The sequence below is a fragment of the Lampetra planeri genome, chromosome 25 (assembly GCF_965212315.1).
Source record: "Lampetra planeri chromosome 25, kcLamPlan1.2.h2, whole genome shotgun sequence".
In the NCBI taxonomy this organism is placed as follows: Eukaryota; Metazoa; Chordata; class Hyperoartia; order Petromyzontiformes; family Petromyzontidae; genus Lampetra; species Lampetra planeri.
This window is the reverse complement of record NC_136131.1, coordinates 3,000,013-3,017,746: the sequence shown is the minus strand read 5'-3', so window position 1 is coordinate 3,017,746 and position 17,734 is coordinate 3,000,013. Positions and strand designations below refer to the sequence as shown.

Below are 17,734 nucleotides of genomic sequence, written 5' to 3'. Positions count from 1 at the left end.
CCCCCATAGCTGTCAACCCCTTATCCGAGCCCCCCCTACCTTTATTTCAGACCTTATTGGTCACCGCGTGCCCCTTTATAAATCTCAATGTTTATCCTACAAAGTCACATCACAAGGGAGAAACACAAATAGACACAATGAATTTTTGTACCGTATTGAAATGGCTGTCTGCCATATGGCCCTGAACGAATTTTTCACGGGCAAGGATTTGGGGTAAACCGTATGGGGTTGACAGGTATGGGATTGAGTGGCCGCTTCGTGTCTGGTTATGTATTTGGACTTGCTACACTCCAGGGACGTGCGGTCAGGGGAGGCAGAGCCTCACCTGTCATACTCCAATGAAAACAGCTGTTACAAAAAGTAAAATATAATCGCATCAAATCAATATTAAGATTTTCCCACTGATCTGTTTTTATAAATGTAATTTCTGTACGATTCCAATAATCTTCAGTCAAAATCGCCAAATTTGTGGAGCTCCGCTGCAAATACAGGAAGAGACGAGAGGTGAGGCAGCGACGAGCTCAGCCTCCCCTCTGATTGCACAACCCCTCAGTAACTGGATGGAGCGTGGGCAATAAGCACGTGCCTGTTACTCTGTCACCAATGTAATGTTTGTAGACCCCTTCGTTTCATGTCCTCGCCTTCCGTACTCCAGGTAACTCATTTCACGTATGTGTATAAATATATTTAGGCTCGCTGGTCTCGACATGAAATTGCAATGATAATGCACCAGGGGAGGCAGCTATCACATCTGCCTCACTGAGGGGGATGTCTAACGCCCCCTGAGGCCACGTCCCCCTCGGTGTGAATCTTGCTCTGACACAATCCAGTGCCTCCCCAGCCATTAACCTCGCCGCAAGTCACTGCTACACTCACACTTTCACACACCACGCGCAAACACTCACTCCCAGCGCGAGGCCGACTCTACACCTCGCGGAAGAAAAGTTCCGCTGTGCAAGTACGGAGCGTTCGTAAGGTGAGGACTGCCTGGAGAACAAACTCGAATGGGGGGGGGGGGACTGCAACATTGTACCCCGACTGGTGGTCGAATGGGTAATTTCGAACTGGTGCTGTGTCCACACCTTGGCGAGACTTGCTAGACAGAATTGGAATGCTGAACTAATACCGCACCGAATTCTAAATGTCTTTGGGGGCGATGACGTGGTGGCCAATTTATGTCACAAGGTGACACGAACCGTACATCTGCTCCATTTTAAGATTGTTGGAAGATACACTCATTCCCGCACGTTTGAATTGGTGGTCCAAACACCATGGCATGCATCTGACAATCGCTTATTCGGTTGCGTGGGGGGGTGAAATTTCACCGGAAGTATCAAAAAACAAACTTGTCCACGATGAGAACACAAGAAAAGCAACACACAAACGCAACATACAAAACATTATGGAATTGTCTTTATTTTCAAAAACTGAATAGACCTCCCCACCCCACTGCCTTTCTGCCCTTTGCAGTAAAACTGTAGTTGACAAATTTACCAAAGTTAATCAACAAAACCTGTTTTTGTTAGTTGGTGAGCGATTGCATAAAATCGCCTGCGGATGGCTGTTCCCTTGTTCCTCGGACGTTCTGCTATTGCACTTAAACTGTACAGTAAAACAGCAACTTCTCTCGTTAAAAAAAGAACTAAGGACAAAAAACCACCGCTCCACAGCAGACAATTTTTTTTAAATCGGGAGCTCTAAAGTTAATGTTATAACATGTTTTTTTTTTTTGGGTAAAAATTGACAATTCAAAAAAACGGTTCAAGACAGTTTTTTTCCTTTGTTTTAAAAAAAAAAGCAACCGATATGCCTTTGCGATTTTAAAAATTAAATAAGAAGCCGTAGCCAACTAACGAAAAAAATACAATTGTGTTTTGAGTAAACATGCAATGAGGGGGGGGGGGGGGCGAGCATTTAACTACAGCACGAAATATCAACACAATCGTGAACATGTGTTTGTCTAAAGTTGGACAAGTTTTTGTTTGCATTCCGTAAAGTCTGGTGGCATCGCCCTCTCGCTTAAGTTTGCTAAGCCTTCAAAATAATAAACACCGGTAAAATAACAAATATTTCTCACGATGTATCTTCAACTGTTTCGAAGCCATTATAATAAAAAAAAATCGAATTCTCTTCTTGGAACGGAGCACCATAAATGCGCAATTTCATCCGGTTGTGATTTCCGCAGCGTTGCTCGAACTGATCGGGAGACCCCGTCAACACTGGCGCTCGGGGTGGTGTCTTGCTGGGTTTGGGCCGTGCACAATCATGTGGTCGCACGTCGACAAGGAGGGAGACATTGATGGTTGGGAAATCGCAGAGTTCAACATTCACCACTGGCCGTGACTGACAAAGGCTCAGTTTGGCTGCCATTGTCCACACGTCCCATAATTTTGTAATTCATGAAGCCCTGCTGAATCGATGCTTGATTGTATCAATTTCCCACCATTTTTGTTTTAAAAAATCCCACCTCTACCTCTTAGCATCCTGTAACCTTTGACCCCAGCCCAAGAGGTTGACCCAAAAGTAGGTTGAGGTCAAGGGTTACAGGAAGCTAAACAAAGAATTGGTTGAAAACATTCCTCCTTCGGCCTGAACAGATGGGATGGAGCATCACCAACCTCTTGCATACTCCTACCATCAACACCTGGCAAGGTGTTCTTGCTTTTCAGGCAGAGGGCACTGGATACAAAACTGGAACACTCTTCAGCGGTGTGATTTGGTAATCTTTGTGTGTACATGGAACAGCCCTTCTGGCAATCCACTGCTGGATGGAAGAAGACCCTCCCCACGCAGTGGGTTCGTACATTTTTATTTTACTATATTTAACCACGCCGGTCTGTGGGCTTTCCCTTCAGACAAAGTATCACAATATTACTCAAAAGGTCAGAGGTCTGGTTACTGACGAGTTAATGCCCCAGTCTGCCATGTAGGTTTTGCCCAAAAATGTGCATTTATACTGGTTATTCCAATCGCAGAAACTGAAAACAAATACATCGTGAAAATGCTTCAAGACTTCATCTGATACGTGGTGAACGTATCTTCATGGCAGTCCACAACCATCTACATTTAAAATGACCGTCACTGCAATACCATCTGAGCTTGCCCGCTCAACAAAACGAGTTCATCTGCCGTAAGGCAAAATCAAAACACGAGGCCATTTTCACTCCGAGAACAACGTTCGAATGTCATTATTCTAACAACAGACCTGCTGCCTTGTTTGTTTAAGGGTTTGCTTGCAGACACAAACCGACAACGGTAACAACAAAGTGTTTGAAATTCTCCTCAGTAATAAATGTCGACTTACCAAGCTACTAGTACATTGCTTAATTACGGGAGAAAATAGAGGACTTGGTAGCATCTTTGTTGAAGAAAATGAAATAAAATCCCATCAAAATAATATGCCATTTGTCGAGTGAAAAGCCGACCCGAGTACTCGGTATTGTATCAGAGTCGTTAACGACGTATGAAAACATTGCATTCAAACCGGGTGTCGGGGGGAAATCCGTAACCTTGAAATATTTTGAGTTTCTCTCTCAAAAATGACTGCAGCAGAGTGAATTACTGCCATTAGTGACCTGAATTTTAGCGACCGACGTCATGACGTTTTTATCTAGAAAGGGTGTTTACATTTTTTTGCTTATTAAAAAATAACGAGCATTGGATCGTTATCGAGCCAACGCCGGATGGCTGCGATAAAAATGCGTGCGAGCTTCGAGGTGGACATACGGCCACCAAGTATATTCAAAACTTTGCATAAATGGTGTACGTAGGTGTACAATTCTAATTAGCATTCCTTATTAATATTCGTTTTTCCACGTCTAAATACTAAGTGGGCACTCTACCGAGACAAACGGGCGTCTAATCAAAAGGTTAGCGGGGCCTGCACCCCGTCATAAGCAGGCCTTGGGGGGAGTAAACTTTTTTTTCTTGTGCGGACTTGTGGTTATGCCGACGTTTCGGTGGTGGGGGGCACGGGCCCTGCCCTGAAATGAACAACGTTTGTACGATTTCACGGGGGGGGGGGGGATGGCAGCGGTGCATACATTTTGACATCTCGAAAACGTCCCCGCTCGCTCTGTGCGACGGTATCTCGAGAAGAAGAGGAGAGGCGCGGGGGGGGGGGGCTAGAGAAGCAAAACAACAAAAACCGCAGCGTACAAAAAAAAATATTTATAACAAAAAGGTCCCTTCCGGACATTTGCGCACGTTCACGAGGAGCAAGGCGTGTGCACAATGACGCGCGTCGGTGTGCCGCTCGCAAACAATTGGCAGCGGGTCGAGAGTCGGGTCGACTTCTCACTGGACATTCGGGCACTCGCGCCAAACGTGTTGCGACGCGTTACGTTGCCACCACCTCGGGTCACCCACGAAATTCACCCGCGGGCAAAGTGAGTGGCACCGAGCGTTCGGACAGGTGGCGCGTCACGCGATTGGAGCGTGTGCGGCGATTTTACTTTCGGAGCCCTCGGCCGCCCACACCTCGATCGGTCCCTGCCAGTTCTGTTAATCGATGTGAATTTCACCCTGCCACCCCATCGTGATGTCACCGAGGTGGCAATTACGCTCTGTGCGTTCAAAGATCCAGTGTGAATCCACCGCGAGCGCGAGTAGCATTACTCGTGGGTTGTGTGCATGCGTGCGTGCGTGCGTTTACACAACCGCTACACTCGTATACCCAATCTTCGTCGCCAAAAAACACAGGCACACACATGCACAACAATCGCACTTTGCATACGCAATCGTTACATTCATCCGCAGGCGCAGACAGACACGTCCGCAGCAGTTTTACTCAAACATGGGGGTGGCGTACTCAGGCGGCCTCACGGGAAAGACGCACACTGGCACATCTGCACACACGCGCAGACACTGATATGCAAACGACTTCATGCGGACGCACTTTGCTGTCGGCAAGCCTGGTTGGTTTGTGTGCGGAACATCTGGGCCAAAATTCAGATTGTTTATGAAATGTTCACGGATCAACTCCTTGCTAAATTAATGGACCGATATTTCGTCTCTGGCTCATCACCATGATCATCGCCATGATCATCGCCAGCTTTTGGCCGATCCACTGCTGGATGAAGGCCTCCACCCAAAGTCGCCGCAATATCTGACGATCCTGCGATCGACCCGGCATTGATTTCATCGCTCCATCTTCTGTGGACGTCCTCTCTGGGTCGCGTTCCACGCCTCGGCTGCCACTCCCATCGTGACTCTTCGGCGATAAAGTTTTACAGATATTTATTTTCATTCAAAAGCAAATTATATATTTCCTATACGTCAGGCATGAACGAAACAACTTTAAAGGGTAGGTTCAAACTCAAAACTATTAACACATTTTTTTTTATTTTACCAGGTAAGACCCACTGAGCTGTATGGCTCTTTTTCAGAAGCGACCTGCCTACAATTGATAGCTCAACAAAGTGGCTCATCACGTGGAAATATATAGCGGCCAAATACCCTAAACACATGTCCCTAAATGTGGAGGGAAAAACCGGAGGACCAGAAGAAAAATCCACTCGACCACAGGGAGAGAGACACGCAGACTCCAAATATACAGCAGGTGTCAGGGTCGGGATCGAACCCATGACCTCATGTATACCGGGCGAGGTAGTTAACACCTCGCCACCATGGTGCCCACACACACACAAAGAGCCAGCCAGTGGGAGAAAGTGCCGTGGGGAACTAACTGCATCAAGCTTTGCCAAGAGGGAGGGTGGAGGGTCGTGGGACACTCGTACAAGCAGCACGTGCGTGCGCTGGCAGTCATCCACTGCGACCAGAAAGGCATGTGTGCAACGCAGCCTCGCGCGCCACTTCAACAGCTCTTTCATACTTAGGGATCGATCCACGCGTCGGAGGACAGTGGCAGAACCACGCCAACGTCTCCATTTACCAACGGTCGGGCAAAAAAAACAAACGCCAAGGTGTGTTTTAGTTTCACTGGAACGTGAATCTGCTATTCTCGCTCCCACCCTCCCCACGCGGTCGGTAACGTGGGGCCCCGACCACGCGCAGCCTCAGGAACGCAACGGCCTCGTGACCCCCACGAGCATTGCGCGCACACCGAGCGGGCCTGAAAACGTGCCCATGAGCAGCTCCGAACACAAACGGGCACGTCACCTCACACCCTCACCGCCACCCTCCCCTCGAAGACACACACAGTGGTGCTACGAACAGAACGTGCGTGCGTACGCGAAACCCCCCAAACACATGCATGGTGTGGACAGGGAGGGGGCTTATATTTGTGAATGTGTTTTGGACGGTGGGGGGGGGGGCAGCTGGTGAATATTGTTTGTTATCGGGGGTTGTGGTGGCTTCCAAAAGGAATCTCTGGTCCCGGTGAATCACGACTGTTGTCCCTATTATCAGCCCGTTAAACAATCCTCCAAATTGCAAACGGCAGTGGTTGGATAAAAAAAAAAATTGGACAACCGCAGTGAACAACGTTGAGCTCACAATGCTGCATTCACAGCCGCGGGGGGGGGGGGCGGGGGGCTGTGACCAACGAAACGTTGCCGCTGGCGGAGGTCGCGATTCGTTAGCCACGTCGCAGCCGCTCTGAACGACTCTGGGATCGACGCCGGTCGTGGTGGGGGTTTTACCGTCACGTTGAACGGCAGCTCTGCTCGAACATCCGCGATTTTAATGCGCCCTCCCCCCCCTACCTTGCTAACAATGCTAAAGTTGGGTACACGTGAATAATGAAAGGCTCGCTGTTTGTGTGTGTTCATTCTACCCCTTTAAATGAAGCCGAATGTCCAATTAATGTATCAACATACTGGCGTACTAATGAAATGCTTGGTTAAATTTAGCCGCCGGTGAGAGTGGCGATCCTGGTCAGTGATGGCGCGAGCGGCGTGGTGACGCCGGATCTACATGGTAACCGCATCATCGGTGACCCCAAATCTTCTGGGGCTGCGACGCGCGTCGTCGCACCGAGGTCAACTGAACTAAGAGGTCAACTGAACTGACAAGATACCCCCCCCCCTTGGGCCCGTTCTTTTCGCACTCACACGCTTCCTCCCTTCAAGACAATAAAGGAGATAAAGGTAACGGTACAGTCATACAAGTTATTGCTTGCACCACTGCTGTGCTGGTGACCTCCAGTCATCCTCGTAGCAGCAGCAGCAGCGGAATTTGGCTGGCCATCAAACAAAGACGGTCACCACATCGCGCGCTTTCAGATGCGCTTCTGCGACCGTCTGGAACGCTCTTCCTTACGATATTAGGAAGCCACTGGAGCTATGCACTTTTAAATCATCTCGACTGAAAACGAATTTCTGTAGAACTGTTTGCTGTTGTGTTTAGTTTGTGGTCCTTCCCCCCGCACCTCTGATTTGCACGGTTGGCTACATACGGTGTGAAAAAAGTTAATCGTACAAAACATGCGGAAGGATGTGGGGGGGGGGGCAATCGTCTCCTGTCTAGAGTCTGCAGCTCCAAGTCAGCGGTGTACACTCCACATTCCTATGGTAGGGACGAGTCTAACCATAGGATGACCACTCTATCGGGTTGCTACAAAGAACAAAAGTACAAATAAGCACAACTCCACTTGGTCTCATTTCCACATTCAGATGCATTCCCCAGTCCATCGACCTATTGGCTTTCCAGACCAAATCTTATCCAGTAGCACTAAGTTTAAGCAAAGACAACTCTGGGCTAGTTTCAACCCGCTCGGTCTCATCAGCAGGGGCAGGCTTATTAAACTGCTGGGGGTTACCAGATGTTATTGGCAAGAGCACTCTGTCTAAACCATGGGGTCCTGTTACATGCGAAAATCAATGTTGTATCCACCGAACTCATTCTGCACCGCTGGGACGCCCCGAGCACAAGAACACAGAGAAGCAGAACGCCACGCCAGGTCTCCACACACAAACAAAAGTACTCTCAAGTGCCTGGTTCGTAGCGCAGTGGTGCTAACTACTACACTCCCACTCCCCACGCAGTGAGCACACACACGCACACGTACGCACACGCATCCTTACACCACGGACACGCGTGTCCGAACACCACGCACACAAGCAGCAATACACCACGCACACACTCGTCCGTACACCACACACACACGCAACCGTACACCATTCTGTGGGCTTCATGCGACCTTTTCAGCTTACAACGGAAGAGACCTTTTTGTAACTTCACACCCTTTTCATTTTGACACAGAAAAAGAAATATTTCAAATTATATTTAAATTACTGGCTTCATTTTCTTCTTCAGGGTAGGAAGTGGGGGGCAGCAGTGGGGCGGTACAAGCATTGTTTTCACTGGCAGCCACGAAGGTCCAGGTTTGGGCTCTCATTTGCACGCTCCCACCACTCCCGGCTGGGCAAATTCACACTTCCCGCGTGGAGGAGCGGGTTTTCACCCAGAAATTGCCAGGCTTGGTCTGAAATTAAGAAAACGGACCTTCCGATGGTGGCAATGCCAACGCTGAGGAATTCAAATGCAGCTTTTGAGCGCCGTTGGTCCAATCCACGTAAAGCAAACGCTCGGCAGTGGCACTTGCCCCAAAGATGCAGCCATCCTCTGCCACACACAGTTTGTCCATCTACTCTGGGTATTTATTGCAGCGACATGGTCAGTTCCAGAGCCAGGTTTTCACCGCTGCTGTGTTTGCTGCTGCTGCTGCTGATGTCGTCGTCGTCGCCGTCTTGCCCACCGTCGCTGCGGCTGGCCCGTCTGGCGCGTGCGCGAGCGAGCAAAGAGTCCCGGGGCTCTATAAGATGAAGCCGTAGCAGATGTAACGCAGGAGGCTGAACCACATGTAGCCGGAGAGAAAGCACCACAGCTGACACATGAGCAGCCACCAGGGGTCGAGGACCATGGCTCGCGATGGGGCATCCCCGGTCTCACCGGCTTGCGCGGGGAACGCTCCTGCAAGATGGACGGGAGGCAGCACACGCGCCCAGACGATCGCTTGGTTAGACGGGTACACGGCGCTCGCGCACACGTAACAACGTCACTTGCGTGGAGCCAGAATGTTAATTTAAAACTTTGTGACGCGCCCACCGTGCCAGTCATTTGCTCGCTCTCGTGCGGACAGAGCGAGAGAAAGGGAGAGCGACTACGAGGCGCGAGGAGGAACCACAGACGAGCGGGAAAGGCAGCAGACACGCGGTGAGCCGGCGCCAATTATTGCCCAAACTACGTGGTCCTCGGTGTTGTCGGGAAATGAATGATTGCACACATGTGAGAGGAGACCCAAGCAGCCAGAGAAAACCCACGCTGTGCGAGGGGGACACGCTCTCTTGGAGGCCATTTGTGCACTCTTGAAGTCACTTTTGTAGAACCGTTGGTTGTTTGCAGCTCATAAGACCGATAAACGCTGCAATAGCCAAATAAAAGTACAGTAAAACCTTGGATTGCGAGTAACTTGGTCTGCGAGTGTTTTGCAAGACGAGCAATTTTTTTTTTCAAATATTAATTTGATAAACGAGCGAGGTCTTGCAATACGAGTACTGTAGTACGCACAGTATACGCTTTGTCTGCCAATGGTTCTTCTCTCTCTCTCGCTGCGGGATTTTGGGTAATCGTCTCCCATGCTCGGTCTCAGTCGGCGTGCCTCACTCGTATAGTCAACATCCGTGTGAGCGTATACTGTTTACTATAGTGTTGTGACCACGTGTGTGTGCGTAAAGCATTTTTTTTTATTTTGTGTCCAAGTGTAGTGACTGTTCTTTAGTGACTGTACTGCAAGTGAAAGTCGTCCTACACAATAACCCTCCTCTCCTCTCTCTCGTCTCCCTCACACCAGCCACGATTACATTTAATTAATAAATTTGATTACTTTATGTTAAATAAAAAATAAAAATATCAAAATGTATTTGTATTAATCATTTTTATATGAATACAGTATTTTTGGGTTGTGGAACGAATCATCTGAGTTTCCATTATTTCTTATGTGGAAATTCGCTTCGATATACGAGTGCTTTGGATTACGAACACGTTTCCGGAACGAATTATGCTCGCAATCCAAGGTTTTACTGTATACACGAAACAAGGGAAGGCATTTAATGCAAACGTAAAAAAATATTATTATTTACTTGAATGAACATCAACACAGGAAACGTACATTAATCTTTCAGAAATGTTTTGTAGCATAAAAACACCATATCCGTTTAATTATTTACTTATTGGCTGCAAATGCATTTCCCGATGAGGCAGCGGAAGCCTCCCTTGCGGTGACCTCGTTCCCATCGGACGCAATGCACACGCAGCACCGTTGCGCGCGTGTGCGACAGTGCCGTGGCGTTCACGCCGGAGTTCAACGACGTGGAAGCGCAGGAATCGACGTGAGCGGTGGCGACGCTCACCACGGCTATCGTGACTGCTGTACTTGGAGGCTGTATGCATTTAAATCAATTTGTGATTTTATTCCGCCATCTGCAGGTGATTGTACCGCTTTGTTAATTCGTCCCTTCCCTTTGAGTAATTGTATTATATTACGAGCGTTTTCCAACATTTGTGTTTCTAAATGTTTTATCTTAAAATGTTTTATCTTAAAATGCGTGAAGTGGCTTTGGACATCGTGGTATCAAAGGCACCCTATAAATAAAAGATGTCATTATTATTAGTAGAATTATGAAATTTACATGACCTAGTCTCGACTACACTGAAGTCAAGATCAGTAACACTCCGGGCACGGCTGGTTGTTGTTTTTGTGAAAGAATCCTTGTGCCCTCTTCAGGGCTTTAAACGTGACCTGAACATGATCTCGATTGGGATTAGGCTGCCAGCACCCATAATGGTGCTTAACGGCCAGCCACACCCCGCCGCTGTGGGGGAGGCTTCGTTCGCTCCCGATGAATTTGTATTTGATAACATTTTACATTTTAGGAAAAGAGGAATTGGTTCTTATGGCTGTTGCTGCTATCCAGTCTCGACCAAAAGCTGTCCTTGGATCACGCAGCTTGTCTATACTCTGCTCATTTACTCTTGGGACGATGACCAGTGGCCACAATTTAATGGCATTACTATAAAAACGTGGACTCCACCTGTTCCAGCTGAACGGGGATGGAGCGTTGCCCCATCGAACGCGTGGGTTTATCTTCAGGTGCTCCCAATTTCCTCCCACGTGAAAACGCTCTTATAGGGGACTGCAGAGCTTGGGCAAGAGTTGGCACCGGCGTACCACCTGACTACCTCGTTCTCTCTCTTTGAGAGCGAGCGGATGTCGTGCGGTGCGTTACCGGTCGTATAGAAGTAGTCGAGGAGGTGCTCCTTCTCAATGAAGCGCTGGTACATCCACTTGGTGAGGGCCTCCATCTCAAGCGGGACCTCACTCACCGGGTAAAGCCTGGGCAACGGCAACAGCAAAGCAGCAGCAGCATTTTAAACGACAGCGTAGATTTAACCTTTTAAACTATTTTACAAACGATTTTTTTTATTTATCCAGGTAAGGCCCACTGAGCTATGTAGCACATTACTAAATGTGGAGGAAAAGAACGATCCTGCTATCTTCTGGGTGGACGTCCTCTCTCGGTCGCGTTCCACTCCTCGGCTGCCACTCCCATCGTGACTCTTCGACGATAAAGTTTTACAGATATTTATGTTTATTCAAAAGCAAATTATATATTTCCTATACATCAGGCATGAACGAAACGGAACTTTAAAGGGTAGGTTCAAACTCAAAAAGATAAACTTTTTTTTTTTTCCCAGGTAAGGCCCCACTTAGCTATACGGCTCGTTTCCAGAAGCGACCTTGCCACAAATGATAGCTCAACAAAAGTGGCTTATCGCGCGGAGATTTATAGCGGCCAAATACTCTAACCGCATGTTCCTAAATGTGGAGGGGAAAACCGGGAGGACCCGGAGAAAAATCCACACGACCACGGAGAGAGAGACACGCAAACTCCAAATATACAGGCGTCAGGGTTGGGATAAAATCCACGACCTCGTGTATACTAGGCGAGGTAGTTAACATCTCGCCACTGCAGTGCCCTTTCCTCGAGACCACACATCACACCGGGATAGCGGCAGGAGACGCGGTGGATGCAGAGTGCGTATTTCAGGCATACCCTGGATTACGCCCAGGATGCATTCCGGAAAGCCACAACGCAAATTGTAAGTACTTATATATCACAGCAAAGCGATGGGACGGTGGATCGTAACATGGTACAGAACCTAAACAGGATGCTCAGTCACCCATTGCGCATCTATACTGTGCAACCATCAGTGTGCATATTATTGATATTTTCACGTTTATTTTGAACTTCTCTCGCACATACGTAGCCTACTGTACTATATTAGTATTAGTTTATCATACCGCGGTGTGCAAAAACGGCATCGGGTGTCGGTAAGTTGAGGACGTTACGGACTAAGTGCGCAAAACGGGGAGGGCGTGTATATATCGGGGTGTTACTGTGTTTGCATCGGGAAAGCAAATGCCGCCCCACGTAGCAGGCTTTTTTTTTACTCAACCAAATATAAAGTTTAATATTTCACTGAATGGATAGCTGTTCACCGGAGTTTTCGCGGACTCATTGGTAGAAATGCCACAGCTGTTTGGCGCACACTGTGGAGGATCGTTACTGTGACACGCATTGGTATAAATACACGAGTTAAATGCTTTGGATACAGAACTGTATATACATATCATGGCCTGACTACTAAATCACGTGAATAGAGGGTTCGTATTGCGTTAATTACAACACAGGTCGTGACTATAAACACCGGTGATTCTCAAATTTTGTTTGGACCGCAGACTGTTGAGCTGATGCAAACATTTCCCATGGACCACCACCCAGCCCCGCACCCCTGGCGATAAAAAGCATTCACATCTCCCTATAAATACCAACAGGACAACATTCATATCACCGGGACAAAAAAAAGTAACGCTTTTTTTTAGGGGAGGGGGGGAAGGGGGGAAAGGGATATTTATATCTTAGGGTTAGGGTAGATTAATCAGGGTAGTTTACCCAACTTGATCTGTAAATAAAATACAGTAAAACCTTGGATTGCGAGCATAATTCGTTCCGGAAACGTGTTTGTAATCCAAAGCACTCGTGTATCAGTTGTGATCACGTGACACTCGGCAGACAAAGCGTATACACGTACTACTCATATTGCAAGACCTCGCTCGTTTACCAAATTAATATTTATTTAAAATGTCTTGCTCGTCTTGCAAAACACTCGCAGACCAAGTTACTCGCAACCCAAGGTTTTACTGTATCACGAATAAAATATACATTAATGTCCATAACAAAAGGCATGGTAAACGTTGTCATTATTGTGCGGATCAAGCTGCGTTTGCATCACAGCCCCGCGGACCGCCTGGAGGATTGTCGCTAACTGCTGGTGATGGTGGAACCGGGGACCACGCTCTGAGAACCGCTGACCTAAATGAAGAAAAACTAGAAACTAAAACTAAGGCTTTACATTTGTATAGATAAATATGACGTTATGAATAAAACATAGGTGAGGATAAAAATAATCCTCGTGACCGAATCTAGATATGTTTGCTTCAGTCACGCTCACGTTGTCTGCTATCTTTGGGAACGATTGAATTAGTCGTTGAAACACTTAGGCCCCGTTAAGAGTGGAGGTGCTGCAGTGGCACAGCGGATAACGCACCACACCATCAATCCCACCAGCCGAGTTCGATTCCCAGTCACAGCTCACACCGGTGGCGAACGATATCTGAATAAGTCCTGTCCTCCCCACCCCCTTTACCAGCATGCACTGACCAACATGGCGAAGTATGGTCACACAGCCCAGCCCCCACCCCCCCAGCCCCCACAACTAAGGTGATGTGGGGAAGCTTTCAACCAGCAGTGGATTAACAAAAATCCAACAATACCATACAATCTAGTTTTATATAAAAGTCTCAGATCAGCTGTATCTCAAAAGATTTTGATTGCCAAATCCTCATGGGTGAAAACGGATAACATATTTCTGAAAGAAACGAAGTCTTGAGACTCAGTGAGGCTTCCTTGGGTAAATAATTGGCATTATTATAATAAGCGCCATGATCTCAAAGACTTTAAAATTGACGCCAATGAGTGGGAAGCTCTGGCAAGTGGGAGAGGAAGACTGGTGTGGCATGGGACCAGATGGTCCCAGCAGCTCCTATTGGCACAGTTGGTGGCTACGTACGGTGCAAAAGAAGTTCAACACACAGTACACTCACACGTACAAACAGCAGTTCCGCGTACGTGCGCAGCGCCGCTTGCAGCCTCCTCAGTCACAAAGTCAGCTGCACTTTACGATCACGTGAAATGTCGAAGGCTCGCTGACAGGAGGTCTCGACAGACCCAGCAAGGGCCGTGGATTGGCTGACTGAAATGACCAGTAGATGCACCAGCTGTCCCCCTACTGTACCAACTCGCTGCATTTTAGCCGCCCCGGCGCTCCGCTCATTGTGAGCATCGCTCCTAGGCACTCAAAAACTGTGAATGTTGTGGATTCACTCTTCAACACACCGGTGGGCTAAAGTAGTGAACTATTTGTCTTTTGTCAACGTGACACTTTTTTGCTGATTGGCCGTGTCGGGTGGTGGAGGGTTACGACACATTTATAAATAACGCGATCTAACCCAAAAACGTTTATTATGAATAATATTGGTCGCGAAAGCCTACGTGTTAAACTCCTCTGCCCTCCTTGTTACTGGAGGATGACTGCCTCCAACTGCCCAGTAGCAGCGTCCTTCACGAACCTCCCCCAGCCACCACCACCACCACAGTTAATCACTGCTGCAACTGGCTCAGGCCGTTCCACAACTGGACCTTTTCAAGTCATTACAGGGAAGCGTTCGGATCGTTAAAATCTTCTGAAACATAATTTGTAAAGCTGAAAAACCCATCATGCCATGGATGGTATTGTGATTCTTATCATCATAATTTAATCGAGAGGAACCACACACTGCTAGTGTTGCTCTGTTGCCTGCATCAATGAGAGTTGTTTTCCAGTCAAGGGTCAAAGTTGAAATAATGATCGTTTGTAAAATAGGCTTTGGGAATAAAATGTCAAGTGAATTAGTGTGAAATGAATATATCGCCGGATGAATATTGAATGAATAAAAACGATACAAAGTTTACATACGAATATCATCTAAAAATCCAACACAGATCCCAGGCTCACATCTTAAGCACGAGTAAGAGAATTTCAACAGAAGGCAACCGCCTACACACCATGCACAACAGCCCTGTAACTGAGGATAACCTCCCCGGTTATTTACAACTAGGGAAATACACATCACCAAACACGGTTCATTCAAACAAATTCAGCTCGTAAGACACACACAGAATATGCGGTCTAAGGGAACACGAGTGAATAAAATATCACTTTTTTCCTATTAAAACCACAGGTATGTGTACATCATTACCGACATCTTCTGACCGAATACGCTTTCCTTCATGACTGTTTATTAAGCTCAACAAACTAAAACGATTGTACTTGCCAATGAAATACACAAATGCTTGACATTAACTTAAACATTAGCCTAAACACATGAAAGATAAATGTGTGTATGTTGAACTTCCTTCACACTGTACGTGGCCAACCGTGCTAATTGGAGGTGCGGGGGAAGGACAACAAACGAAACACAAAAAGCCGTTCTAAAGAAATGAGTCTTCAATCTAGACGATTTAAAAGTGCATAGCTCCAGTGGCTTCCAATATCGGAAGGAAGAGCGTTCCAGACGGCCACAGAAGTGCATCTGAAAGTGGCGCAATACAGTGACCGTCTTTGTTTGATGGCGAGCCAAAAAATGCGATGGCCAAACAAAATCCATCCAATTCCAAACTGTACCGAATCTTGGGAAATGCCAGAAGGGTTTTGAGCTCCGCCATAGACCACTGGTGTCATGCGGGACACCACACCAAGCGATGCCACCAATCCTACTGGTAAAAAACGCTTCGACGTTCCTTCTCGACAAACAGACGAACAGTCGACGTGTGTGGCAAGGACGGCCGGCACATACGCGAGCGGCTGGGGTCTGACCTGTAGTGCACGTGCGTAGTTATCGGGGGCCGGTAGCCGAGAACCCACGTCTGGATGTCCATGGGATCCGCATTGGGGTACGCGATGGTCACGTCGATCACCCACCGCATGCCGGCCTCCGTCGCGCCTGAGGGGACAGCGACAACGGCACCTCAAGGCACCACACATCGGCACCACACATCGGCACCACACGCGCTACGCAAACGAGTCTCCACCGCAACAGCAGCAGCAGCGACAACGACAGCAGCAGCAACAGCGACAGCCGCCGTTCGCCACCAAGTGGCGGTTGACGTCACCACGGCACCTGTGGCACGCCAGGCACGTGAAGTGTCGAAGGGTTGACTAAACGAGGTGACTGGTTTCCACGCGGCCGGCACCAACACCAGTACTCGTCAGGGAATTCAAATTCTAGGTGTCCAATTTTTAGTCAGTTCCATCTTTTAGTGAAACTATATTTGTTATTGGTGGGTCAATTTCACAGAGCGATAGCGTACATCCGCAGTCAGCTCTTGATTATCAGGGGTAATAGTAGGGTGGAGGAGTGTCCGTCGTGGTCAGATGTTATCGCCCTCGCCTGGTATGCAGGAGGTCGTGGATTTGATCCCGACCCTGACGCTTGCTGTATATTTGAAGTTTGCATGTTCTCCCCATGGTCGCTTGGATTTTCTCCGGGTCCTCCGGTTTTCTCCTCCACATTTAAAATCAACGCGCGTTCAGAGTATTTGGCTGCAATACATTTCCACGGAATAAGCCACTTCGTTGAGCTATCATTTGTGGCCAGGTCGCATCTGAAAAACAGCTACATAGCTCAGCGGGCCTTTAGCTGGTAAAATAAAAACGGTTTAGTTTCAGTTTAGGAGGATAAAACAGAAAGGCGGATATCGCACAACACCTGTGCATTCGGCGACGCTGCCTACGTGGCTTGTTGGAGCAATCGGATCGCTTGTCTAGAAATGTTTGCGGTGATGTCACGAACAAGCCCCGATACGGGTGAGAAGCACTGAACGCTTTGCACAGTTAACCGATCGACGCACGGATCATCGAGAGTTACGTTTACGTCGCTGTTATTATTGTTAAGGTTGCGCTTGTTAAACCTGGCAAAAGTCTCACCCACTCTTTTTCCACTGACAAGTTGTCACAGTAGGGGGCGATGTTGCTGCTCTTTTTTATCCCCACTACTGAGTCGAAAGTTGCGCGTAATCTTCCAGCATTGGGATGTTTGGCCGATACCAATGACATTGTGTGGAGAGAACCATAACACCCCGAAGGAGCCGCCAACAAAACGGAGGGAGAACAGAAAGACACTAGTCGGGATTCCAACCCCATCGACTTCTTGCAGTGAGGGTAACAACTGCCCCACCTTGATTAGGTGAATGAATATAATTGTCTACAGCAATTTATTTCTCGCGATTTAAAATCAACAACACCATCCGAATATAACCAGGAATACATTTTAAAAAAACTTTTAAATGTCTTTACGTTGAGAGGATACAATAAAGCGTAATTTATTATGAGATCGAGAGAAATGCGACTGTGGTGAAATGGTCAGCGCACTGGACTTGCAATCCCCATTTGGCCGGTTCAATCTCCCGGGGCGGCAGTTGAAACAAAGTTTCCGAAATCCCCCCCCAGGGCCTTCACCCACCGAGCAGTGTAGATGCGTGGACCACAGATTACAATCGATTGGCAGGTTGCGCACGGTTGGGTTAAGCCGTGCGTACTTCCACCCCTCCCAAGACGTACTGGGGCCAGCTTGGAAGAGTTTTGCCAAAATACCCTGGGGGGGGGGGGGCGG

At 47.9% G+C, this 17,734-nt stretch overlaps 1 protein-coding gene across 2 annotated transcripts in view; it reads right to left on the bottom strand.

Annotated features, from left to right (window-relative positions):
* Positions 1–1,398: 1,398 nt before the first annotated feature.
* The window catches only part of LPGAT1 (lysophosphatidylglycerol acyltransferase 1), a 106,344-nt gene continuing 90,008 nt past the window's right edge, over positions 1,399–17,734 (bottom strand). For both annotated transcript variants that reach the window (XM_078605939.1, XM_078605938.1), the window contains exons 7-9: positions 15,940–16,066; positions 11,190–11,296; positions 1,399–8,874 (exon numbers count right to left, since the gene is read on the bottom strand). In XM_078605939.1, the coding sequence (XP_078462065.1) occupies positions 8,717–8,874; positions 11,190–11,296; positions 15,940–16,066 (392 nt within the window). In that variant the 3' untranslated portion in view covers positions 1,399–8,716. The remainder of the gene's footprint in view (positions 8,875–11,189; positions 11,297–15,939; positions 16,067–17,734) is intronic.